General features: G+C 39.5%; 2 protein-coding genes across 2 annotated transcripts; both read right to left on the bottom strand.

The window, feature by feature from the left end:
- Positions 1 to 874: 874 nt before the first annotated feature.
- Positions 875 to 4,769, bottom strand: LOC124864656 (probable ATP-dependent RNA helicase DHX58). Its single transcript, XM_047359519.1, is given in 13 exon segments — positions 875 to 1,490; positions 1,585 to 1,684; positions 1,777 to 1,967; positions 2,058 to 2,369; positions 2,465 to 2,715; positions 2,816 to 2,913; positions 2,915 to 2,999; positions 3,126 to 3,258; positions 3,597 to 3,710; positions 3,795 to 3,985; positions 4,059 to 4,263; positions 4,378 to 4,597; positions 4,672 to 4,769. Coding segments are annotated over 12 exon segments (2,043 nt in total). The 5' UTR covers positions 4,555 to 4,597; positions 4,672 to 4,769; the 3' UTR covers positions 875 to 1,304.
- A 2,625-nt stretch (positions 4,770 to 7,394) lies between these two features.
- Positions 7,395 to 24,918, bottom strand: LOC124865062 (histone acetyltransferase KAT2A-like). The gene is made up of 18 exons (XM_047360069.1): positions 24,500 to 24,918; positions 24,090 to 24,213; positions 21,984 to 22,129; positions 21,805 to 21,894; positions 21,539 to 21,720; positions 21,254 to 21,445; positions 17,825 to 17,931; positions 17,042 to 17,146; positions 16,340 to 16,476; positions 13,113 to 13,321; positions 12,905 to 13,031; positions 11,143 to 11,253; positions 10,912 to 11,055; positions 10,724 to 10,838; positions 10,607 to 10,643; positions 10,426 to 10,489; positions 9,330 to 9,414; positions 7,395 to 9,076 (listed from the first exon to the last, which is right to left on the bottom strand). Exons 1-18 carry the CDS (start codon positions 24,701 to 24,703, stop codon positions 8,883 to 8,885), a joined length of 2,373 nt encoding a protein of 790 aa, XP_047216025.1. The 5' UTR covers positions 24,704 to 24,918; the 3' UTR covers positions 7,395 to 8,882.
- Positions 24,919 to 25,629: the final 711 nt, after the last annotated feature.

Here is a 25,629-nt window from a genome sequence, read left to right as displayed (position 1 = left end):
CAATCCTTGTGGTTTTTAGTATAACAATGACCATCAGTGGGACCATTTGTGGGGTTCCTTGAGACGACATTGTTGTAAATAAGCACCGTTTAACTAAATAATCTGAACTGAAACTATCTGTGTAGTTATGCTGCTATAGGCTTAGGCTGCTGGAGGACATAACGACCACTTTCACCCTCTTTGCTACATTCTCACACTACTCTCCAATTTTGCATTATTTGCTGTTATTTCAGCTTTTAACTTTATGTTCTCTCTCTTTTCTCTTCCTAGAAGCTACACCTGGCCTGGCTCTGTGTCTACCTATGACACCTTTCTGGAGAGGGGAATCGTCCGAGCTTCTGCTGGCAACAGCTTAATGCTCACCCTCTACAGATGATCCACATAGCCCTGTCTTTCAGTGTTTAACCCTTTCTCTCTCCTAGACATGGCGACTGACTGAGCTTTTACTGTAACAAACTCTATGTGCTCTCTTTCAGACTCTAACCTTGAAAACTGGCTCAGAGTTTACCTGTTCTTTCTTTCTAGGTGAAACGACTAAAGGAGCTACATCCATTAACATTTACTTTTCCTTCCCATAGAAAGTACTCCTAGATCAGTGCTTCTTTGTTCTTTTTGTGTCTCTGCTCTGTTCTCTCAAACCCCCAGTCGGTCGTGGCAGATGGCTGCTCACACTGAGCCTGGTTCTGCTGGAGGTTTCTTCCTGTTAAAAGGGAGTTTTTCCTCTCCACTGTCGCTACATGCTCATCCGGGAGGAGTGAATGCTGCAAGTCACTGACTGGACGCAATCTGCTGGGTTTCCTTAGATAGAAAAACTTTTTATCCAATTTGAATAAATAACTAACTCTGACTGCACTGTTCAATGATTAGGATAAATTGTAATGTATGTACCTGACTGTTGTGAAGTGCCTTGAGACAACATGTGTTGTGAATTAGCGCTATATAAATAAAACTGAATTGAACTGAATTGAATTGAATGTAACACCAAAGTTAGTTTCTGCTTTGACTTTCAATGAAGCAAAGGAAAAGCATGCTATACATGCACCCGGGCAAGACCTTGGGCATAAACAAAGCCGTCTCGCTAATTTCAAGCATGATCGGTGAGTAATGGGGTTTTAAGTTTCTATCTTACTGGCCGACCAGCAATAACATGACTTCACATGCGTGGAGTGAATTTAAAAAAAAAGGATGTGCTTATGTTTAAGCACCTCCAACAGTAAAAGGGATGTTGACCTTATTCATCTAAAAATACAGTGGAAACAAAAGGAAAGTGGAGTCAAGAAAAAGCCACTGAGCGAATTTGTGTCTTAATCAAACAAGTCTGGGAAGTTCGCCTCACAGTAGTGTTGAAAGCTAAACTCCTCGACCATGAAAGGAACATCCTTCCACTTCTTAACTGTGACCCTTCCATCGGGCGTCTCCAGGGCGAAGTTCTTGATGGCTAGATTTGGCAGTTGGGCCACCTTCTTGTATTTCATTTCAAATCCCCAATCCTGTAAACCGAAACAGAACTAAGTCTCATATTCCAAAATAAACACCATTACCTCTAATGATTATTTGCATTATTCAGCAGAGCACTGGCTGTACCTTGTTGCAATTGCCATTGTTACAGCTGACTGTGCATCCTGGCTCCTAGTCCTCAAAATGTCTCTCTAGCGCCACCTTTCCACCCGGTTTGTAGTGATTTCGGAGCAAACAAGAAAACATAATTTAGGAATGGAAGAATATTTAACAGAGGTTTACTTTGCACAACATGTCATCAGCTAGAGATTAACTCACTTAAACTCTGGATTTATGTTGACATAGTGAGCGTTTTCAAGAAGTCTGAAGTAATTCCCAGATGCCACTTGTGCAAAACAGTTTCTGCACAGGATCCTGATTCTAGAAGCAGTATATTTATTTTTCTTCTCTGTTTTACGATCCTCTAAAACTTTACTCATAATGATGGCCTGTGTTTGAAGCTCATTTATCTAATAAATGAGAAGTAAAAAGTAAAAAATCAGAAATGGTAAGCAGCAAAAAATAATGTAACAAAAATGTATGTTTTGTTCGATCCTCACCTTTCTGCGAAACTCATGCTCACTCATAATCTGGACCCTGTCAATGGCTTTTCCAGTCAGCTCCTCCAGGTATTCATTGATAAGTTCTCGGCGGACCTCCCGTCCGCCTTTTTGGGCAACCACTGAATACTGGCTGTCCCTTGCTCGGGCACGTCCACTGGCCTGCTGCTGTGCAATCTCATTTGTAAGGAGTCCATAGCGTACCACCAGGTTGCACTCAGGGATGTCGAGGCCTTCCTCAGCCACGCTGGTGGAGATCAAGAGGTTCAGCAAACCTTTTCGGAAGTTGCGGATTGTGTCTGCCTGTTCGTGCTATGAGAGTACATAAAATATGTCTTAAGCCTTTTTGGAGGGTTGCTACAGAGAGGAAAAAGCTTTACATTGGAATAAACCATTTATAGACACACCTGTGTCATATAGGTGATGCCATTACCAGCCCCTGTGAGGATAGCAGCCTTTATCCCAGCGTTCTGCAAGGTTCTGTTCTTAAGGACCCAGTCATGAAGGCAGTGGGTGCTCCTGCGCGTTCTGGAGAAGAGAATTCCTCGAGAATTAACATCTGGACCGAACTGGCTTAGCAGAGTACTCTCAAGTTTTGCCATTTTTGGGTTCTCAAAGCGATGATTTGTGGCAAAATTCTTCAGCTCCACCTGATTCTCTGTGTAGCAGAAAAACACACAGAAAACAATGTTTGAGTAATGAACACAGAAATTCATGTGAGGCAGAAAACCAAAACAAATAATGTTCCGGATTTCCACCTTGAAAAATCCCCACCAGGAAGTAGTCTGTTCCATCAATGGCCGTGGTTAACTTTGCGTTGTAGAATTCCTCCAGGGAGCGATACGCATCCATCATTCGCAGTGTCATTGATGAGCAGGGCATTATTATACTCTCTGAGATGGAGTGCACATTGTGCCAAGAGTCTGTTGTTCTCCCTAACACCTGATCCACAAGATACACATGTAATAGGAGAGCCAAGAAAAGAGATGCACTCTTCAATGACCAGAATGCCTCTTTTCACCAAGTCTCTACAACAACAATGGAACAATTAAATCCAACCAGTCTTACCTCGCTGCTCCAGAATCACCACATCTGCCTCATATTCTTGTGTACCACATTCTCTGAGTCTCACGTCAGAAGGAAGGTTCATGTATTCATGGATCTGCTTCATCATCCACTTTATATAATCCCCAAATGGGTCCTTCAAGAAAACAGGTGCAACTTAGGCCAACAGAAGCATGACTTGTGCCATGGATAAGAACCTCCTTCGGTAAATAGTGTTTTTTTTACAAATCTTGTGTTAGAAAAGGTATATTAAATTCCTGAGGCACCCAGAGAAGCATGTGAAAATCTGTCACTTGCAACACTTCTGGTTGCAAAAGAGTCCTTTTCTGCCCCCTGTGAGAAGACACCCTGGGTGTTGTGCCATATCATCCATATCAATGGCCATCAGTAGGAGTTACAGCATCTCTTTGTGACCCAACTTCCTGAATTAGCTAAATACTGTCTGTTGTATTAAAAATCAAGAAATTTGCTTACCTCCTCTCTTTTCTCCACAATGTCAAAGGTCTTTTTGGGCCCCGGTACCTTCTCCTCCAGCTCAGGAGTGTAGCTTTTAGTTGAGACAATAACTGAATCTAAATTAGCACAGATCTGAAAAGTGAAGAGGAAAACAAGTATGTTGTGGTAGAAGTTACTGACAACAAATGTAAAATCCTGAATTAATAGTAAACTGACCTCCAGCACATGCTCCACAGCACCTTCCAGGGTCTTTGCACCTCCTGTACCAGGTGACGCAGTGAGACCCAGGACCTGAGGTATTGGTCGTTGTCCTTTCAGCTTTTTCTCTATGTAACATCTCATTATTTTGTTGTAGGTTGACTCCTTGTGGGTGTGATGACACTCATCGATTGTCAGTAGAGTGATGTCTGAGAATGTGGTTACTTTGCCTTAACACAGTAATGAGCATCACGAGGGATGTTCTCGATCAAGTTTACAAACCTGAGAGCTCAATGTGCTTTGCTTCTTCCTTGTTAATCAGGGCGTTATACAGAATTTGTGCTGTGCAGATGATCACATCGTTGGCCTTCACCACTATCCCGAAGAAATCCTTCTCCTCACTCTCACCACTGACCTTCATGAGTTTATAATGATCTCCCAGATGAGGCTCAAACTCTTTGTTGTAATGTTGGTCCACAAGGTGAACCTGTGATGATGAATGAGTTGGGGTAGTAAGTAACCCAAAAACATGTGGTGTTTAAACAGAATTGGTAACAGTTATTATATAAAATATATTATAGAATATATTATATATTATTACCTTGTTCACCAGCACCATTACTTTAGCATTTGCTGTGCTCCCCAGATGCCTTTTGGCCACATAGACAGCAGCTCGGGTCTTTCCACCTCCCGTTGGCAGCCAAATAATGACATTTTCTCTGTTCAGCGCCCTTTCAACCACTTCCTTTTGGTAGGCACGCAGTCCAAAATCAGCCATCCTGTGCTTAGTCTTGGGAAACTGCTAAAATACAGCAAGCATTCTGGGAGGGAAGCATAAGGGATATACTCAGTATCAATAATCTATGTTATAAACAAGTGAGGCATTTTAACTTACCGGTTAGCTGTAAGAGAGATCGGTTCTATGTTTTCAGCTTCTCCTTCTCTACTGTCACTTCACAAGGCAGGTGGTGGGGTTTTAAATATCTTAAGCTGTGTGACGTTTAAACTGGAAAACGAAAGCAAAAATTATTTGACCTCGGACATGTGGCCCTACTGAGGGAGACTCTGGAAGAGCAACGCTTTGTAGTCATTATGCAATGACACAGGAAACCTGATCCTAGTTCACCCAAGAGAAGGTATTTTACAACCTCCATCAAAATAAAATACTATCCATACCCATAGTTATGAATTACATCTATATATATTTATTCAGTCTGTGGCCTGAAGCACAAATCTGTTAAATGTTGTACATCTGGGTCAGTTCAATGTGCCCTAACTGGGCCCTCTCTTGTTCGAACACCAGGAAAACAAAACTCACAGCAAGTTACAGCTCATATACAAAACCTTTTATGTATCTTCTAACTCCTGCTGTTTGTTTTCATTTGCTTTTGTTACAGAGTTACTCTGATTACATTATTTTAAATAATTAAGCTGCAACAAATAACATGCAGCATAAAGGTAATAAAAAAAATCCTTTTCAGCAACCAGTTCCAAGAATAAACTGAACAAGTATAAACAATAACAAAATATGAATACCTAGGTGCATAGAAATATTAATTTATGAGTTTATAAGCAAACTGTACTGAGTAAACAGAAAAATGAAGCTCTTTTTGACTCAGTTCACACCATAAATTAGGAACAACCAAAAAGAAACACGCCCACTTATAAAACAAACAAAAAAATGAAAAAAAGGGTTGCCGGTGTATTGTGGGGTTGCTTTTAACAAGTACGCAATTTGACTTACACCAGCAAGACGGTTCGCAAATAAACATTATCATGAATGCATCTTATTCATGTTTGGAACAGCTGTTTGATAGAGCCATAGCAGTAAAAGCTGCATGCATCAAGCCAAATATAAAAAAATACAAGAAACAAGTCTTCTGTATACTTCAATGACCAGAATGCCTCTTTTCACCAAGTCTCTACAACAACAATGGAACAATTAAATCCAACCAGTCTTACCTCGCTGCTCCAGAATCACATCTGCCTCATATTCTTGTGTACCACATTCTCTGAGTCTCACGTCAGAAGGAAGGTTCATGTATTCATGGATCTGCTTCATCATCCACTTTATATGATCCCCAAATGGATCCTTCAAGAAAACAGGTGCAACTTAGGCCAACAGAAGCATGACTTGTGCCATGGATAAGAACCTCCTTCGGTAAATAGTGTTTTTAAAAACTCTTGGGTTAGAAAAGGTTTATTAAATTCCTGAGGCACCCGCTACCAGAGAAGCATGTGAAAATCTGTCAGAAGAAACAAGTCTTCTGTATATGCCACCAAAGACCAAAATCCCACACATATGGAGCAGCTCTCCCACAAACTTTATATATAATCTAACATGGGATGTTACAAATGTGCAAAACTGTTAAATATCTGCAAGGCCACAACAAGCTTTAAGGTTTTGCATGCAGAACCTTAACAGCAGTGCATGCTTGTTTTTCTTTATGATGTTGGGAAAGTGAAACCCAAAGCCTTGCAGGAGACACACCCATTTAGCTGCTGGCAGTTTCTGGTTTTCTAATGCTGAAACATTTGTTTAAGTACAAACACAATGCTGGATCAGTTCTAGTTTCGCTCAATGTATCCAATGACACAAATATATTTCTTACAGTAATATGGTGAAAAATATGAGCCTATCTGGATCATTTTATGTACGGTAATAACTCATATTACTGTCTAGCTAAAGCAGAGCTATTTGCAACCTAATCGGTATGAAACAGGTGACTTTGAAACACCAGATCCCTTCACAGTGAAGTCTATTAATATGTACTGCCCATGTAAAAAAAAAAACAACAGATAATAGTCTAATGTATCCTGTTTAAACCATGGGCAGATATTTATGGACTTTTTCAAACAATATGAGCAATCAAGTACACAGAAACAAAAAACCTGCACTCTCAACAGGAAAGGCACATCCATTCATTCATCCACTTCTCCAAGATTTGGTTGAGGACGAAACGGGTCCAGGAAGGGAACCCAAAGATTCCTCTCCAGCTCACTTTAGGGGGTCCGATGGTGTTCCCAAGACAAAAAGAAAATTTACGCCTTGCAAAAGTGTCCATACTCTATCTACCATTTCAGGTTAATGGTACAACCACAAACTTCAATTTATTTTACACAAACCAGGGCATAATTGTGAAGCAGAAAGAGAAACTAAGAAGGCAACCAGCTGTCAATGCAAGTACAGCTACAACTCTTTTTGCACTGGCTTTGCAGGATGACATGAAATGTATCTGTCTTCACCAAGACAGGACCACTTTTACAGCAGAAGAGGCCCCAATCCTGTCCGTTTTCCAACGCCCCTATTAAAGCAGGTTAAATCTTTCACAAATTCTACTTATTGTCACACTAAAAATTAAAATACAGTTTATCAACTCCTATATTTTTTAAAAGTGGAATTTCCCTAGATTATTCTCTTGGATGAACTCTAAGCTAAATGACGTGTTGAACTTGAGTTGATTTCTTCAACTACTGAGTGAGTCAGATGTTGAAATAACCTGAAAAACATAGTTGTGTGTGTGTGTGTATACAAAAAATCTATTTAAGAATCACTTTCAATAAGCTTGTAACATTGACTAAAATAGTTTGTTTGTGCCAACGTAAATGTATATTTCATGCATATATAAAAAAAGTCATTTATTGTCATGAACAGTTTTACAGTAAATTGCATTCAACTCAACAGCCGAAAACTTCACTCCGATTGAAGCTTCTTTTACTGGATTGAAATGCAGCATAGGTGGATTTAAGGTGAAACGCATTATTGAAAACCCTGAACAATGAAGCACTGATATCACTTCAACAAAGCTCTTCAAGTACAAAATAAAAGATTATCACACACATAAATACATACATACATACAGTGTCAATGAAACATTCAATAAGCTGAATCAGTCAGCATTTGACATTTATTTCCCTGAAAAACTGGATGCATCTCAGGAAGCACTTTGACACTGACTAATAATTGAAAACAATTTGTTTGAGTAAATAGCAAATGCGTAAACAGCAAAAACAAAGTAAGTCATTTTGGAAAAGGACAAATGTAAACTGTTGTGTGCAGTCAATATGGTGTGAGAAATAAATCAATGTCTTAATGCTCAACCTAAAGCCCGAATACTCTGGAAGTCTTACTGGTTAGATTCTCCCCAGCGAACGTGATCCAGCAAACAAGTAACAAACAAAACATTGTGGCTGTATGCAAAAAACTATTTGTATCATGTTTGTGAAAACTGATGAAAAAAAAACTAAATCGGGGCCAACGCATGTGGTTCACCAGTAGAGGCATTTCAAAGCGAAGCCAAATGAGACCTGGACATTGCATGTGTTACAAAACCTTGCAATACTTGAAGAGTTTCTTGGATATTATGAAAGTGTATCATGATGTGATCATGAAAGCATTAGCCTTCTGGAAATTGCTTAGTTTGGCACAGGAAAAATCAGAAACCAAATCCATCGGTTAGCACAGTTTGGATGTGCAGTCAAATTGTTTAGAGTAAACAATGCGTTAAAAACTGTTTTCCTAACTGATAATAAAAATGGTTACTCTATAATCAAAAGGAAAATGACGGACCAGTATTTGAGGAAAAAAGAAAATCAACTATTTTCACATCATAACCAAGTAACAACTATATACATTTCTCAATTAATGGCCGATTCAAGTGGACTCAGTATTTTGAGCAAAGTACTGTCACTCTCCAAACGAATCCTCTGAGAAAGGCCAACTTCACACCCGTGAAACTGGCTGGGATGTTCAAGTGTCTTTCAGTAACAAAAGGCAACATGGCTTTAGGTCCCGATATTCAGTTTTCTAACAGCTACACTGTCTCCTGTGACTTGTTTTATGCAATTAAACCATCATCAATGACAATGAATATGCGTCAGTAAATAACAGCGAGAGCAGAAGCAGTTTTAAATCCTGGACCTGTAAGACTTTGGTACTCTCCATGAGGCATGAATGATTCACTCCCGCTGAGTTCTGGGAAATGTTAGAAGAAGACTTGAAGAGGATATCATTTTGACACTCCCCTGCAAAATGTATGGTATTCATATCTGTTTCTGAACCCAGATATGACAATGGTGCCAATATTTTTTCACATGAGCAGTAGTTTATTTCTCTATCAGGCCACCGTCTTTTAATTTAAAGTAGAAGAACTTCTCTAGGGTGTTGGCAGACTTGCAGTACTCGCTGTCCGGAGGGTTGTACTCGCGGCAGTTGCTGATGATTCGCTGCAGGTCCGCGATAAAAAGCTTCTTGGTCACGTAGTATCGGTTCTTCAGTTTCTCTGTCATGGTCTTCAGGTCTGTGAATGCAAAATGAAGAAGAAAAACACTTAAATATTGTTATGGAGTCACAAATCTGTGACACGGTTGTGAAATGGCTTATCAAACTGTGGCAACAGATGAGAATATATTTTACTTTTCATTATACTGAGAAAATTGTTAGATATACTTTTTATTTCAGGCTTTAGGTTTTTAAAGTAAGGATAAATATACAGACAAAGGTAATCTATCAAAAAGAGGTGGATGGTTATTTTATCAGAGATGCTCTCTCACCAATGGGAAAGCGGATGACTTCGTAGTAATCAGGAGCTTCAGATTTCTTCACAGGTTCCATGAAGGGCCACGCATCAGGATGAGTCTAACCAGGAAACAGGATCAAATCTTTTACATTCATAAATCCACCTTTCCACTTCGCTTTAAGAACATTCTGGACATTTAAGTAAAACATATTTACCTGGAAAATGCTTGCACTGGACTCACCACTCAGTTTCAATGAAAATCCAATCACTTGACGGTTAAATGCCGACAGTCACCACTGACTGTAATGTATTGCGGTACCACAAGGTGGTGGTAATAAGAAAAGCCTAGATGGTTCTCAAACTGTGGTACCACTGGTGGTACTGGGGTTGCTGTTTTTGGGTCTCGTATCAGTAAAATTGAGCAAATTAACAGCCAAAAGATTTGTTTAAAGCACATTGATTTTTGCTTGTTAAGAATTTCATCATGTGTGGAGGATTTAATAAAACATTGGATGAGGTTGATAAGAGACATTTGACCTTTCCATTTGGATTCCTGCTTTTCAGGTTCCTTTCTGTTAACGTTTCCAATTTTAAACCATGAAAATTACGTATCTAAGCAAAAATGTAAGATACTTATTGCACAAGGAGAGCTTCTTTTTTCTTTTTCTTGTTTTTTTATGACAAAACAAACTGAAAAGTTACTACTGAAAAGGTCAAGTGTTACTGTAATGTTTAATTAATGCTACCACAAGGTGGCTTCTGTGCACTAGCTGAAAAAAGAAAAACTTTAGAGCAACTTTTTGACTGCTGCATGTGTCTTTATTAATTTCCTGTCAGCCAGAGGAGAATTTGTTTGTTTTATTCTGAAAAGAAAACTGTTGCAGCAGCTTCTGAAACTTTGGAGAGGTTTCTGCTGCAAAATACTAAAATTAGCAAATGACGGATCTTACAAAAGGAACAGTGGGAACACAATCTTAAAAGAAAAACTGAACTACTTTAAAACTTTGTATTCTATATTTTCTTCTTTCCCATAGCAATCCAGACCCAGAAAATGATACAGATTCTATGCTCTTCAAGCCTGCATAGGAACCCTGGTATTAGTCTCAGTGTTGTTGACAGGTGACTCTAACCTTTATTTGTGCCAGGAGGTTCTTCAGCAAGTTGTACAACAGATCGGGGTCCTTCACCTCTTTCCTGCAAAACATAATCTATTAAGCTATAAATGATGCAGATGACAGTCTAAATGCAATCTCAACAATGAAAGGATAAAATAAATAAATAAATAAATGCAACCTATACATAGTGTTTTACCCTTTGTCCTTGTTACTGGGTTTCCAGCCTGTCTCCCCTGAAAGGAATACAAATCTCTTTAGCCATAAGATAAATAATTTAATTGTTCTGGTCAGTTTACACCTTATGAAAACTCACTTATTCCAGGGATGCTTTCCACTGGAATCTGTCGTACACCCTCTTTGAAGCAGGTGAGACCTGGGTAAACCTTTCTGATTTGACTCTGTTTTCTCTCAATCAGCTTCTTAATAATCTACAATGATCATGTCAGAATTAGAAATGATTTAAAGCACTCTTTCTGCAATAAAGATATCATCCTTGCATACCTCCTTCTGTCTTTTAATGATGTAAGAAAGCTCTGTGTAGGGGATTCTAGGGTTTAGCTCACACTCCATCAGGGTTGCTCCTTCGTAGTCTTTGATGTATCCCAGGTATCGACTCTTCGGCACTTTAATGTCTTTGGAAAACCCCTACGTGGAATAAAAAAAAAAATTGTTTAAAGGCTAAGTAGACAGGAGTCAGCAGGAGCACAGATAAAGTTGCTGTGGCCGCAGTACCTGCTTTTTGAAGTAGCCAATGGCATACTCGTCAGCATAAGTGAGGAAATAAAGGATGTTGTGTTTAATGTGGTACTCCTTCAGGTGGTTCATCAGGTGGGTGCCGTAACCCTTAAAAAAACAAAAATTCAATGTCAAATCTTTTTCTGAAAGAGCACATCAAAGACACATTCAGGGGGTGCCAAAAGAACCCGGAACAACATTTAAAGCACTGAAGGCCTCAGCTGCCTCAATTAAGATCAAGATTTAGATGTTCGCCAAGGGTTATGGAGGGCCAAAAGGGACTAAATTAAATAAATATATCAGGAAATTTCCCATAAAATAATCAAATAATATATGATGAAATGAAATAATCAAATATCATTTAATTATGTGTTTTTATAGAGAATCTTTCTTCAATGCTGTTCATTCTCTACACAAATTCTTGTAGGAGCACCCATGAGAAGAGGCATATTCTGAAGTTTGCTGGTGACTCCATTATATTTAGTCTTTTAAAACGACAGTGAAACTGAGCATGTTGCTGTAGTTAATGATTTTATAACTTGGTGCAAGGAATTTTTGTCATTAAAGTCAATTAATGTATCAAAAGATATGCTCATTGACTTTGAACACCTCTTGCACAATCATTCAGGACAAAGATGTATTTGGGAACTGTTATTGATAATAAGTTGAAGTTGGACCAACTTGCAGTGTTCAAAAATGTCCAGCAGTGCCTCTTCGTCTTGAGAAAACTGAGTTCCTTTAATGTTTGTAATATATTAATGACTCTTTTTTTTTATCAGTGTTTTATCGAGTCTCTTACTATTGTGTGGCTTGGTTTGGTTTCCTTGCCTTGTCTAGCAAAAATAGGTTGATGCGGCTCATTAATGTGGCAAGCAGGGTGACCGGAGTGCAGCAAGCCCAGCTCCAGAACATATACAATAAGCGAGTAAGAACTACAGCTTAAATGTATCCTTAACTGTCCTGAACACCCACTTTATAGGGAGTTTGACCTCCTTTCATCTGGCCGCTGTTTTGGGATGCCTAAGATGAGAACAAGGCGTGCCAGGGGTTCTTTCATTCCTGCTGCCATTTCTGAGCTTCATCTCCCTGGATAGAACTGCACTACCCAGACTAGATCACCTCCCAGGCCTTTTGAACTGTAATGCATGTAATGCCTTTAATTTCTCATGTACTAAGCTGTATTAACAGCATCTGGGAGTATTAATATGTGCTAATGGTCGTTGTATCTCTCCTGAAGCTTGTAATTATGTTGTGCTAAGAGAGTGACTGTTGATGTCATATGTGACCGTGTCTTTTTGTGACTATGAAGTCTGCTGCAAAACTAATTTCCTGTCGGAACATAAATAAATAAAAAATATATCTTAATTTCAAATTTTCAATTTAAATCTTTTAATTTAAATCAAATGTAATAGTATTCTCATTCTTGATAAAAAAAATATAAAAATTCAAATATTTATGGGAGATCCCTAGTATGGTTATGTTGGGCCAGCTCTGTCCAAAAGACACCAACAAGTCCACCTCTGAATAGGTCAAAATAAAAAATATCAAGGTTTATGATTGGCCTAATCAAAGCCCGAACTTAAATCTGATTGATATGCTACATCAAGGCTTTAAAATGGCACTTAATGCTTTAAGACTCTCCAAAGAGGCTCAAAAAGTACAATTGAAACATTAAGGGGTGTCAAGAAAAAAAAAAAAAAAAAAAAAGAAACCTGGAAGGAAGCAAATACTTTTTCACAGCACCGTAGGTCATAATCACCTTGACTTGCTCGTTGGATGTGACAGCACAGAAGACGATCTCTGTGAAGCCCTGAGTGGGAAACATCCTAAAACAGACGCCTCCAATGACGCGGCCATCTTTAATGAGGGCTAAGGTTTTGTGCTTCCTGTGAAAATAGGGACTATCAGGGAACGTTTGCCAGGAAAAAACAAAAGATGTCCAACAAAGAAGGAAAACATTGACTCACGGGTCAAACACGAGTCGTGTGATGTACTCTTTGGGCATGCGTGGTAACTGATGGGAAAAGACGTTCTGAAGGCCAACCAGCCACATCAGGATCTTCTTGTTGGACTTTTGGGAAAGGGAGTTTCCGATGACATGGAACTCTATGATGCCTCGTCTCTCCTCTAGTCTTGCGGTCTCGTCACGGGCAGCATTAGGTGTCAGCAAATTAGTCTAGAAACATTAATTATGAGTTTTATACAAAATAAATGACACTGGATTGCATATACACAACATTTTAGCCATTCTGGCTTTGTGAGGCTCTGTATCATTCAAACATTTGGGATGTTTTATGTTATTATAAGAACCTTATGGCATTTTTGTCCAAATCAACTGAATCACCCAACATTTCCTCATGTTTTCATCCAAGAAATCCAACAGTTTTGTTTTTTTAAGTGGCCTATTCCCAACTTTCTGCAGGCCTTCTAAAGGTGTTCTAAATAACACTGGCTCCTTATTGTTATAAATAATTTTTCATCACAGTTTCTGTATTTGAAATTTTTAATAGGAAGGTGTTTTTTTATGTGCTTTCCCAGGCTTCTTAACAGTAAACATTGAATCATTTTATTACAAAATGGACGCAAAAACTCAAAGGAGAAGCTAGAGTTTTATCAAACCGTAACAGACAAATATTTTATGTTGTGTGCAAGTTTAACTGCTTTGCTTAGCTTTCTTTAGGCCTGAAACCTCTTTAGTCATGTGCTTATCTGGGTTTTTCACATCTTTGAGATAATGATGCCCTGGTATCTCTTGATTCTTAAAAGAATCTGGAGAAATATTTAATGAAACCACTTCAAAAGATTACAGTAAATGTTGGTTGCTTAGAAGAAAATGTATGAAATAAATTACCTTCTGATGATTTCATGTATTCGATCATTGCTTTTAAGCATTAAATTCAAAGATGTCATTCCTAACAAGTACAATATACAATAAATTGGCCCATACAAATTCATCTTGTGTGCCCTAAAGCTGTTTTTAAAATCCTTACTCATTGAGACATTTGAGACAAGTTGAAACTTTTAGGTTACAAATCCAACTGAGGCCTTGTCCACACATGGGAGGATATCTGGGAAAACTAATAACTTTTGATGTGTTTTGGTTTTTCATCCATACATAAACTCTACAACTAAAAACGAATAATTCTGAAATCTTCGGCCAAAGTGGAGATTTATAAAAACTCAGTTTTTGAGCCTGTGTCTGTCCATGTTCAAATTGACTTTTACAGTTTGGCGCATCACTGTCTGCGGCAAATATTGCGGCGCTGACGTCAAATGTTTATAGACTCGGCGGTACAGTGGAGTAAAAATGAATGATTCCCAATCGACACTATCTTGTGTTTTATCAGCTTTATATTCTAAAACTGCGTTTAAAAGAAGTTCAATTCTGTCCACACAAACGAACCTCCTGGTGCCATGTTTTATACCCAACAGGAAATCGTGATTGTTTTGAAGGATTCTGATCGGCTGACATAGGTTTAATTTTTGCAGTACACTGCCCCCTATGCGTCTGCAGTGCTTAACACAACACTCAATGGCATATTTGGTTGGATGAAAACCTTTCTCAGAAACCTCACCTGTGTACGATATTATTTTTAAAAACAATGTAGGGTTTGCTGGGAACGTCTGGCGGAGCCCTCGGCCAGGGATGTATTCAACTCCCACCTCCGGGAGAGCTTTGACCAGATACCGGGGGATGTTGGAGACATAGAGTCCGAGTAGATCATGTTCTCCGCATCTATTGTCGATACTGCCGCCCGTAGCTGTGGCCGTAAGGTCTGTGGTGCCTGTCGCGGCGGCAATCCCTGAACCCAGTGGGTGCTCCAGGAGTATGGAATCGGGGGCCCTTTACTAGGGGCCAACCGGTCTCTGTACAAGCGGAGCAGGAGTTTGGTCAGCATTGCCGGCACTAAGTCGGACTTGTTCCCGGTGCATGTTGGACTCCGCAGGGCTGCCCTTTGTCGCCGGTCCTGTTCATAACTTTTATGGAGAGGATTTCTAGACGCAGCCAAGGGCTGGAGGGGGTCTGGTTTGGGGACCAGTGGATTTCGTCTCTTCTTTTTGCAGATGACATGGTCCTGCTGGCCCCCTCTAGCCAAGACCTACAGCATGCGCTGTGGCGGTTCGCAGCCGAGTGTGAAGCGGCTTGGATGAAGATCAGCTCCTCCAAGTCCGAGGCCATGGTTCTCGACTGGAAAAGGATGGCTTGTGAGTTTAAGTATCTCGGGGTCTTGTCGGGAGATCGACAGACGGATCGGTGCGGCTGCCACAGTAATGGGGGCGCTGTGCCGGTCCGTTGTGGTGAAGAGAGAACTGAGCCGAAAAGCGAAGCTCTCGATTTACTGGTCGGTCTACGTTCCTACCCTCACCTATGGCCATGAACTTTGGGTCATGACCGAAAGAACGAGATCCCGGATACAAGCGGCTGAAATGAGCTTCCTCCGTAGGGTGGCCGGGCACTCCCTTAGAGATAGGGTGAGGAGCTTGGCCATCCGGGAGGGGCTCGGCGTAGAGCCGCTGCTCCTCCACATCGAGAGGAGCCAGTTGAGGTGGCTCGGGCATCTATATCGGATGCCTCCTGGACGCCTTCCTCGGGAGGTGTTCCAGGCACGTCCCACCGGGAGGAGGCCCAGGGGACGGCCCAGGACACGCTGGAGGGACTATGTCTCTCGGCTGGCCTGGGAACGCCTTGGGCTCCCCCTGGAGGAGCTGGAGGAGGTGTCTGGGGAGAGGGACGTCTGGGCGTCTCTGCTGAGTCTGCTGCCCCCGCGACCCGGTCCCGGATAAGCGGAAGACGACAACGATGTAGGGGAGATATTCGTTTTTTTAAATACCCAGCTACATGTGTACAGTGAGAAGGCTGGTTTACACACAAAACATTTGGTTATGATTCATGGATATTTTCTTTTTTTCACAAATCCTGCCGCAGCATTTCGGGAATACCATGTAGAGAAGCTGGTTGCCCACATGCGCCATGGCAGGTGTGCTCTACAAAAAGTATATCTCAAGACAGAATCATAATTACTTTATTAAATCCAGACTGGATCCAACATCAAAGTAGTCAGGCCACATTCATGTAACAGTAACCTGTTTTCGCATTTTAACCATTTGAAATATTTGTGTGTTGGTGGGTGGGTGGTTCACTCATATTAAAAGGAAAGAGTCTCATTTCTGAATGGAGTTTAGAAGAACTGACCTCCGGTCCGAGCATAGCTACAGGATCAGTGATCGTCATCATGACTTCATTCACCAGCTCCATAGGAATGTCCCCCATCACACGGATCCTCTTGGCATCTTCCAGCGTCAATGCCTCTGGAAGTTTGCGTTTGTCCCCTAAAAGAGGATGTGGCGTTTCTCAGTGTAAAACAATGAATAGACCTTTTAATATGTTACATTTTGTGAAAAGGGCTAGATCAAAACAATATAAGTTACCACCGTGTGTTTTTCAGTTTAGACATCAAATACTATCTATTTGATCTCTATTACATATTTTGGTCATTTAGGTACCCAACATTTTGGGTTTGCAAAGGGACCTTAATGTTTTTAGAAATGTAAATGTTTCCCTTTCAGACAGTGAATAGAGAATGAAGTCTGGAAACTGCACTATTTTCTTTTTACTTTCAAGATTGCCACAAATCTCTGGTTAATGAAAACAAAGAATTACAATAAAAAATTAATTTCTCATAAACCTAATAGTTGTTAAGCCAATATTTAGAAATAAGGGTAACTTAACAACGACATTTAGAGGAAACTTTAAAAAAACATTCAGGCATAGAATTTAAACTTAAATTATTTTTAGATGACACATTTTAAGTAGTTGCAAGTCTGCATGATTGTTCACAAGAGATTGAACACAGTGTTAAAGAGAAATTAGAGCAAAGGAGAGTCATTCACTGACCTGTGATGGGCTCTACACCTCCCATGTCAGTGCTGCCCAGAGAGGAGGTGCTGTTCAGACATTTGGACAAAGCAGGAGACCCAGACCCTGAAGCAGGACTGATCACTGCAAACAAAAGGCACACTAAGTTACAAACAACACCACTGTGACTACTGTTAGACCCAATGTATTCAAACTCAGATGGGTCACTAACATTTCTGCAAGTGTACAGTAAGGTATAAAAATAGGACAGCCTATGTGTTTTTCTAAAATATTTGGACCTATGAACATTTAAAATAAAATTTAACAATCCCAAAAAATCCAGGTAATATAAATAAGCATTAAAACTGAAGGCATTTAAAACATTCCTGTAAAATCAAATAAACTTGACATGGTGTTTTAATTTAGTAATCTGGTTGGACAAAGATTGACAGATTTTCTTCTATAGGCCAAGTACCACAGCCACTATAACCAGAGATGTTTTTATCTGAGCTGTGATTGGTCGGCAAGAAAGTGACTGGAGTCTCTGTGGGTGTTCCTAATGAAATGGCTAGTTGCTGAAGGTGTACATGCATAAAGACATTGTTAGAAAGAGAGTAGTTCCTTACAGATATTTATTGAGACCAGTTCATAATTAAAACACATACTTTTAAAACTAAACTGTTCTGTTTTCTTATTGAAGATCAATAATTTTACCTTTTACCCTTTAGCCCAAAACCCACATCATAAAAACAACAAATACATTTTTAAACATAAATTGCACATTTTGATTAAATCTGTCTCAAGACTCCACCACCGCCTCACCGGTCTGATGTCCAATCTGCGTGCTGTCTGAGGCTGGCATGGTGAAGCCCGCCTCCCATATGGGTGAATTTTCACCATATATTTCTTCTTCCAGCATCGACAGGAACCTGAAAACGCACAAGCATACATATAACAGACCTAAAAGATTAATAGGGCCGAAAAAATATATGGGTACCCTTAGATTTAAAAAATATTTTCATTTGCATTTAACATTAGAACCCCCAGGGCCGTCAATTTGACGGTTTTGAAAGTTTGACATGTCATAACTCTGGTTTATTAAAACTCTTATCTTCCTGGCATCCTGACTTTTTCTAAACCTGTGTCTTTTGTATTCCTATGTCTCTATTTTTAAAAAAGTAAATAAAAGATCTAAGTATTCCTACCTCTAACTACCATAGCCGCTATTTTGACGGCCCTATTATTTACATTGATATTTATTTCCCGCAGCTGAGTATACGCGCGAGCGTTGCCTAGCAACCGCCACTCTAGAACAGTCAAAGAAGGAGATTGTTAGCATCCTACAAATGGCTTCTAGAAGGATATTTTGTGCTCAAGAGGCATTGGAAATGCTTCAAACATTAGATGATTGTGATTCTAGGGTCGAGACGGATTCTGACGGCTCTTGGTCAGCATTCAGTTCCAGTGACAGCGGGTCAGAGAGTGAGCCTCCCCCGGATAAAAAACACGAGTCGTCCCGTTAGCAAGGAGGTTGTGGCGCATTATTTCAAGGTAGTAAAAGACTAGCCTATGTAACGATTTTATCATATTAGGCTATAGTTTCTAGATTAGTAAACTAATAATATATAAACTATACAGCAACAGTGCCACAATCAGCGCAGGTTCAGAGACAGGGAGACGAGCCAGGTCCCCAGTCCCCAGCTATAAACCCAGCAATCCAACTCACTGGCAGGAGAGAAACTACAAAACAAGGTACTGATAATGGAAAAAGAAATAAACAATAAGTTAGGTCATAGATATAGTAGCCCAGTGACAACAATATATTCTGCGCTTTACAGCGTTTTCATCGCAAGACGAGCGCACACCTTGGAAAGAGGAGGAGGTAGGAAAGGATGGCACTGTGTGGACAGTGGTAGGAGAGGAAGAAAGTAGAGGGAGGCGTTAGAGCCAGAACGCATTGACAGAACGCCAGATCCAAGATGCCCAGACCGCGTTCCTCTGCTTGGTGGATGCCGAAATGCTCATCCACGTTCTTGGCTTCAGGGTGGCTGAGGCCCGCAGAGTTTTAGGAGATGATTCCTCCTCAGACATGAGTGTGGATGAGCTGAAGGCATTTTTAGCACTAGTTTATGTCCATGAAGTGAAAGGGGGGCATAACATGGAGCTGTCCAGCTTTTGATCAGATTAGTAAAGCTTTTTTTTCAAATGTACCCACTACTCTGTATTATTTTTCAGTACTATTTATAAATAATAATAAAACATAATAGATTTTGATCAAATACTATTATTAATTCTTGTCAAAACCATCATTTTATAGCGTGCAAGAAAACCTTTAGCATTCTGACCAATGTAATGCGATGATGTCATCACCGCCCTCGCATCCAGAATGCTCGCCGTCAAATTGACGGGCTCGGGAGTTCTAGTGTTAATAGATATTTAAGTATTTAAAAAGGATCTTAGCTCCACTAATTAACAACATCTGCTTTTATGACACAAGCCATCCAAATCCCTCAGATCCTTTGCAAAAGTTATTTTCTATAATGCATAAAAATCCATGGGATCCATAATTTGAGCAGGTGGAGCCTATTAATGTTTTTTAACAGCTTGAAGTTTGAAAGATGATTTTGCTTCAACTTTTAGCAACACAATTATTCCTATTTGTAGTTTATCTTTATTTATATACATTTTTGGTCAAAGGTTTTGGATAAACTTTCTCACTTAATGGGTCTCTTTATTTTCATGAGTACTTACATTGTAGATTCTCACCAAACGCAACAAAACTGTGAATGAACACACATGCAATTAAAAAGAAAACAAAAAGTGTGAAATAACATTTTTATATTTTAGATTCTTCAAACTAGCCACCCTTTGCTTTGATGACTGCTTTGCTCTCTTGGCGTTCTCTCCATGAGCTTCATGAGGTGGTCGCCTGAAATGGTTTTCCAAAGAGTCTTGAAAGAACTTCGTAGAGGTTCATTGAGAGACGGTCGAAGGTTAATATTTTAGTCATCACAGCAAAGGGCGGCTACTTTAAGGAATCTAAAATATAACACATTTAAAGTTTTTTACAAGTTTTTGTTTGCTGCATAATTCCATGTGGTAATTCATTGTTTTGATGCCTTCAGAGAGAATCTATATACAATATAAATAGTCATAAACATAAAGGACATTATTAAATCAGATATTTTTTCTAAAACCTTTGACTGGTAGTGTATATAGTTTTAATTTTATTTACTATAGTTATACACAGTAAACATATTTTACACTGATTTATTTTGTTGCACTGCTGTGACAAATTTACTTATGTAACACTTGTTTGAATTAAATGTAGATATTAGTTTAATTATTTTCTATTAATTCATTATTTCACTTTTTATTTTTTGTGATCTTTGTTTTAACACTAACCAACGTTAGAATCTATGTTTAGAGAATTTTTCTCACCATCATTAAAACTAAGACTGCATAGTGTGAAAAAAACAGGTGATACTATTGCTGAATATTGAGGTAATAATATTAATTAACTCTGGTTCATGACTCTTTGTTTTCCTTTATCCCAATGTCCTCACAACTTTCCCGACCAATAAGAATACACTCAACATGCACGCAGAATGCTTGAAATATAACTTCCTACCTAACTTTGAATCCAACAAGCTCATTCTAATTGTGGTATTGCATATATGAATACTGCTATGATCATTGTATTTGTATTTATTTTGATCTCCATTAGCTGTAAAAAGCACAGCTATACTCTTCCTGGAGTAGCTCTTCCTCTTACTGTGATTCAATATATTGTGTAGATTTAATAAGTTTAAACTAACGCCACCTGTATTATTGCACATATTTTTACATTTTGTTATAATAGCATATTTGCCTAGGAGGCAATAAAAAGCCTTGTTTTCATTGCCTCCTGTTTTTATCTGATGTAAAGCACTTTGTGTTGCCCTTGTTGTGTATGAAAATTCCTCTCTAGATAATGACTGATTAAACGATGAAGTTAAACTGCTATTATTCAGTTGTTTGTAAATGAATAACCTCCTCTAATACTGTGCATGTTTTCTGTTACTTTCCTCATGATGAAACAAACAGTCGACCAGTTCATAACAACTCAATGTCAGGTGGATGGAGGAGCTGCCACAAGTAAAATGAGATCCAGTTCCACTCTGGTGCAGAACCCCCAACTACAACCCTGCTTCACCTGCAAGCACAGCTACTAACCCCATTAAATATGAGCACTGGAGAAGCTGCCCTTACTTGGGAAAGTGCGTAAGAATAAGTGTGCGTTTCTCTGGCAGCAGTTTGTCCTTCTCCACTCTGAACTTCTCCAGGAGCTGGCGGCGAGTAACCGTAAAGATGGACTTGAGCAAGTTTCGGCCAAACACCTGCGTGGTCTCATAGCGCGGCAAACTGTCGTTACTTTGCGGGACGTGGCAGTAGCACAACCACCTGGCAGCAATGGAGATAAACACTGCTGTTATATATAGAACCTAAATCAGGTATATAAACACATGCTTTCTTTTTATAAACTCAGCCACACACCTGGTGTAGTCCAACTTGTATGCTGTTGCGTCATCTTTCTGGGTACGCTGACGATACTGTGTTGGTGTCTCAAGCTTCCAGTAATTCAGACATATGAGAAACATCTTTGACAGTTCAAACATGGTCTGTCTCTCCTTTGGGGCAAGGTGGCTGAACTTGTACTGTACGAAATTCAAAACGCCCTGCATAATGAAGGAAGGACAAAATTAGAAAAACAAAAAAAGCATTCTTAAAACTCGGGTATGTTCTAAGATGCTTTAAATTACCTGCTCGATGTTGGGCTTTTCAAAAGGTGGGCTTCCGAGGGATCCCTCTACAACAGGCTGACTCATCTGTAGGATGCATTTCCTCAGCAGCTTTAGGAAACAAGAGAAAACACTGAGCAGTCTACTGTCTACTCTGACCATTAAAATCAATGCAGCCCTGAAATTAAGCTCTGGCCTACCTTGAAAAGGTAGAAGTACACTTGTTTGGTATCAGTGTCCTCCTCTTTGTGTACAGACATGAAAAGATTCTCCACATCAACCACCATTCCCAATAGTCTGTTAATCTCATCCTCAGACACGTTCTCCAGATGCGACACGTGATCAGCTGTGAAAACAAGACATCATCCTTTGCTAGAAGACAACTAAGAAATCCTACTTTTTCCACATTAGACTGTTTTTCAAGATGACAGACAAGGCCAGACAAATATATTATTCACCTTCACAAGGTGCTTCAAAGCAAAACAACAAAATTCACAAAGATAAAATAATGTCTGCAAACAATTTCCATCTGATCTTTCTATAGAACACAAGTTTATTCCTTAAATGATAAATCACTAGTATCAAACAATCCAAAAAGATAATATAAAGTGAAGCAAATTTAATTTTAATAAAATAGGGCCGGGAAAAGAAGCGTGTGGAACTCCGTCCTTAAGATTTACCGAAAATTATTTGTTTTAACCTTCCGTAGAAAAACTTCAGCATAATAAGTGATAAATTAGAAGCAAACCAACCCAAGCTGTACCCAATATGTCTGCCCAACATTTTACTGTCTGGAGCTGAATGATCCTCAGTTTAAAAAGCTACACTTTTAAGGATAGTCTCACCAGAGATTTAGCAGAATGGGCCATACAAGACCCAGACAGAAATTTGTCCAGTAAATTAAAGGCATTAAGAGTATCTAAAAGCTGCTGTGTGGCCACGTTTTAAGAATTTTTGCAATAAATAGCCGTTTTAAAATGGATCTAAAGCTGTGATGTGCAGACATCTCATGCAAGGTAAACACAGCAACATGGCAGCAAAGAGACAGATGAGGGTTACAGAGAAAGGTGGAGCTATGATGTCATGGTTTCAGAAAAGGCCATGGAATTGGCACTTTGAAATGTTTCCACTCTGGGACCTGATTTAAAAATTTGTGTTTTTGGTCTCCCTGAATCCGTGTTGACGCAACGCCTAAACGACAAAATACCTTTGCAGATATACCTGAGCTCTTCTCCATATGTACAACACCTAAAATGACTGCTCTGGTAAAAGCCACGCGTTGCAGGTCACACCCCTTTAGGTCAGCTTTAGGCAGGTTGTGAGTACCAGCTGCTTAAACTATCCATTTATCATATTAGCAGTTATGATATGAGGTACCAGTTTGATTGTGGTTAATGATCTAGGTTGGAATTAGAATTTGGTATAACTGCCTTGTCTTCAGATATTTCCTCTTTTCATCATCTTAAGCATCTTTTAAGAACTCCATTTTTACTTTTACCACATTCTGTTTATGCATTGTTTCCAATTATAACTGCTATTAACTTGGGGTTCTCTTTGTTCATTTAACTATGCATGCTCCAGTGCTTCTTGTGGTGTCTGTTTCCCCTCCTTTCAACGCTCAGCTAGTTCAGGCACATGTGGACGGTCATCCTGAGCCCGGTTGTGTTAAAGGGAAATGATTTATCTTCACCATCAGGATGAAGGAGCACACCCAAGTGAAGATTTTAGGCTTTCTGAGATAAATCTTGTTTTTTGCCATTTGCCAGATTATAATTAACTGAATCTGACTGTATTGCATAGTCTTTGGACAGAACTGAACTATTTGGAACTAGCCCCAAATCCCAATTCTGACATTATTAGGTTTCATTAATTAGATTTAATAAAAAAAATTATGAATTTAATTGGATATCGATTGCCCATTTGCCGTAAATTTACATTGAGATGACATTTAAGAAATTGGCATATTTAATTTGATGTTAATCAAGACTTGCTGATTTTCACTTGAACAACAATTTCAGATTTAGTTGGATATGTTTGTGTTCGCCATTACCTATTTAAATGTTTTATCATCTTAAAATGTTTTTTGTATATAAACAGGGGCGCCTCGTATTTATAGTTATACCTTATCTTGAGCATCACTCCAACATAAGAGACTTTATGGGACATTTCTAGTTATATAAAGGCAAAACATTATTTGTGTGTGGGTTGCTAGAGGATTGATTAACCGAATCAACGTTGCAGTTTGAGCCACTACAAGTAAAATGCCGAATGCTTCCTTGTTATTCGGGGGGCTGGTCAGTTTGTACCCAGGGCATGTCCACAGCTGCGGCAGGGCTCGCTCAGGCTAGCTGCTTGCTGCTGCAGATCCATCCGTGTAGCTGAGGGGGGGTTCGGGTTTTTCCATCCATTGCACTTGCATGTGTCACTGGCCTGAGAATAAGAACAAAAAAGCCTCAACAGCGACTTTAACTGCATAGCAATTTACGTTTTTGCATGCCAATTACTGACATCAATTAAGCTAGTCAAGGAGAAAAATCCTTCCACAGGTTTGAGGTTATTATAAGTGCCTGTTTCATTGCCAGCGTAGCTAGCTACAATGTTCTGCAGCTATGCTGGTTAAATGTGTTAATAGTTTGCTATAATTTAGGCATATTAAATGTGATACAATCCGATCATTGTTTTGTTGTTGTGAACTTTGGCTAGCCATGTTAGCTACCTTGCACGCGGAGAACACGCCAAGTTTCTCAAGCTTTTTCGCCCGTGGGAAAGCTCGGACTTGGGCTTTCTTCTGGCTCGCACGCTGTTGCTGGCTAAGTCCTGGTCTAACCGGGTCGCTGTTCCCTGTGCCGGACCCCGCTGAGCCACTCGACTGGGCTTGGAGAAGCCGGGGCTGTAAGGCCTGTGTAGCCGGGTCCGACATATCCACGCTGCGGCGGCAGGCTCCCTCCGCTACAGATTAGCTCATACAGTGCTGCCTTTAGGTGCAGTCAGAAAAATGGGTTTTCCACATACAGACTTCGCGGTACCGTATACCTAGAAATCGTTTTATATTCAGATGTAATAATGTTATGTCACGCTATGTTAAAAAGCAGATTCTATTCGTAAAACATAATATTTATCTTCTAAACTGAGATTATCAGCAACAGCAAAAGTGAACCTGCAAGTCCATACTGACCCCTAGTGGATATACAGGGAAACTGCAACACAATTACTGTCAACTTTGGACATATGAATGCAGTTTTGATGGCATTACAAACTTAAATAAAACTACCGTGCAATCAAAGCATGTACACAAAAACATTTCCTACTACTGTTAAAATGTTTATGTAAAGTGTATTCTTTTTATACACAGACTTAAGCAAAAGTAGAGTAAATATGCAAAATCGAGCATTTTTCAAGTGTTTACTGCGCAAAATAGCTTATCTTTGTACTGTTTTGCATTTTATCGCACAACAGTGGGGGTATTAAATGACAGATCAGGCTGGCTGTTTTTGTTTTTTTTTTCTTTAGTTGGCCTACATATTGATAAAACAAATAGGAAAACAATAACATTTCTAAACCCGAACCAACGAACAAATTCATGGCTATTGCAGCAGCCTTTTCTCAACCAGCTGGCCAGAAGTGTGTAGCAACGGAAGAGGGAGGGGCAGCGTCGTGTTTCACTATGCTTAAAACAACCGGAGATCTCTGCTTATTCCAACAACTTTTAAAGTGTTGAGGTTTTAAACCTGTAAGTTTTTAAAACCCCAATATTGGTAACTAGCCTATGCTTAGAGGTAAATGCAATATTTTGTTTTTATATCTTAGTTTGTTAGATTTGTAGCATTTACTGCAGCTTGAGTTATT

Source organism: Girardinichthys multiradiatus, chromosome Y (genome assembly GCF_021462225.1).
Source record: "Girardinichthys multiradiatus isolate DD_20200921_A chromosome Y, DD_fGirMul_XY1, whole genome shotgun sequence".
Taxonomy (NCBI): domain Eukaryota; kingdom Metazoa; phylum Chordata; class Actinopteri; order Cyprinodontiformes; family Goodeidae; genus Girardinichthys; species Girardinichthys multiradiatus.
This window is presented reverse-complemented; position numbering and strand designations above follow the sequence as displayed.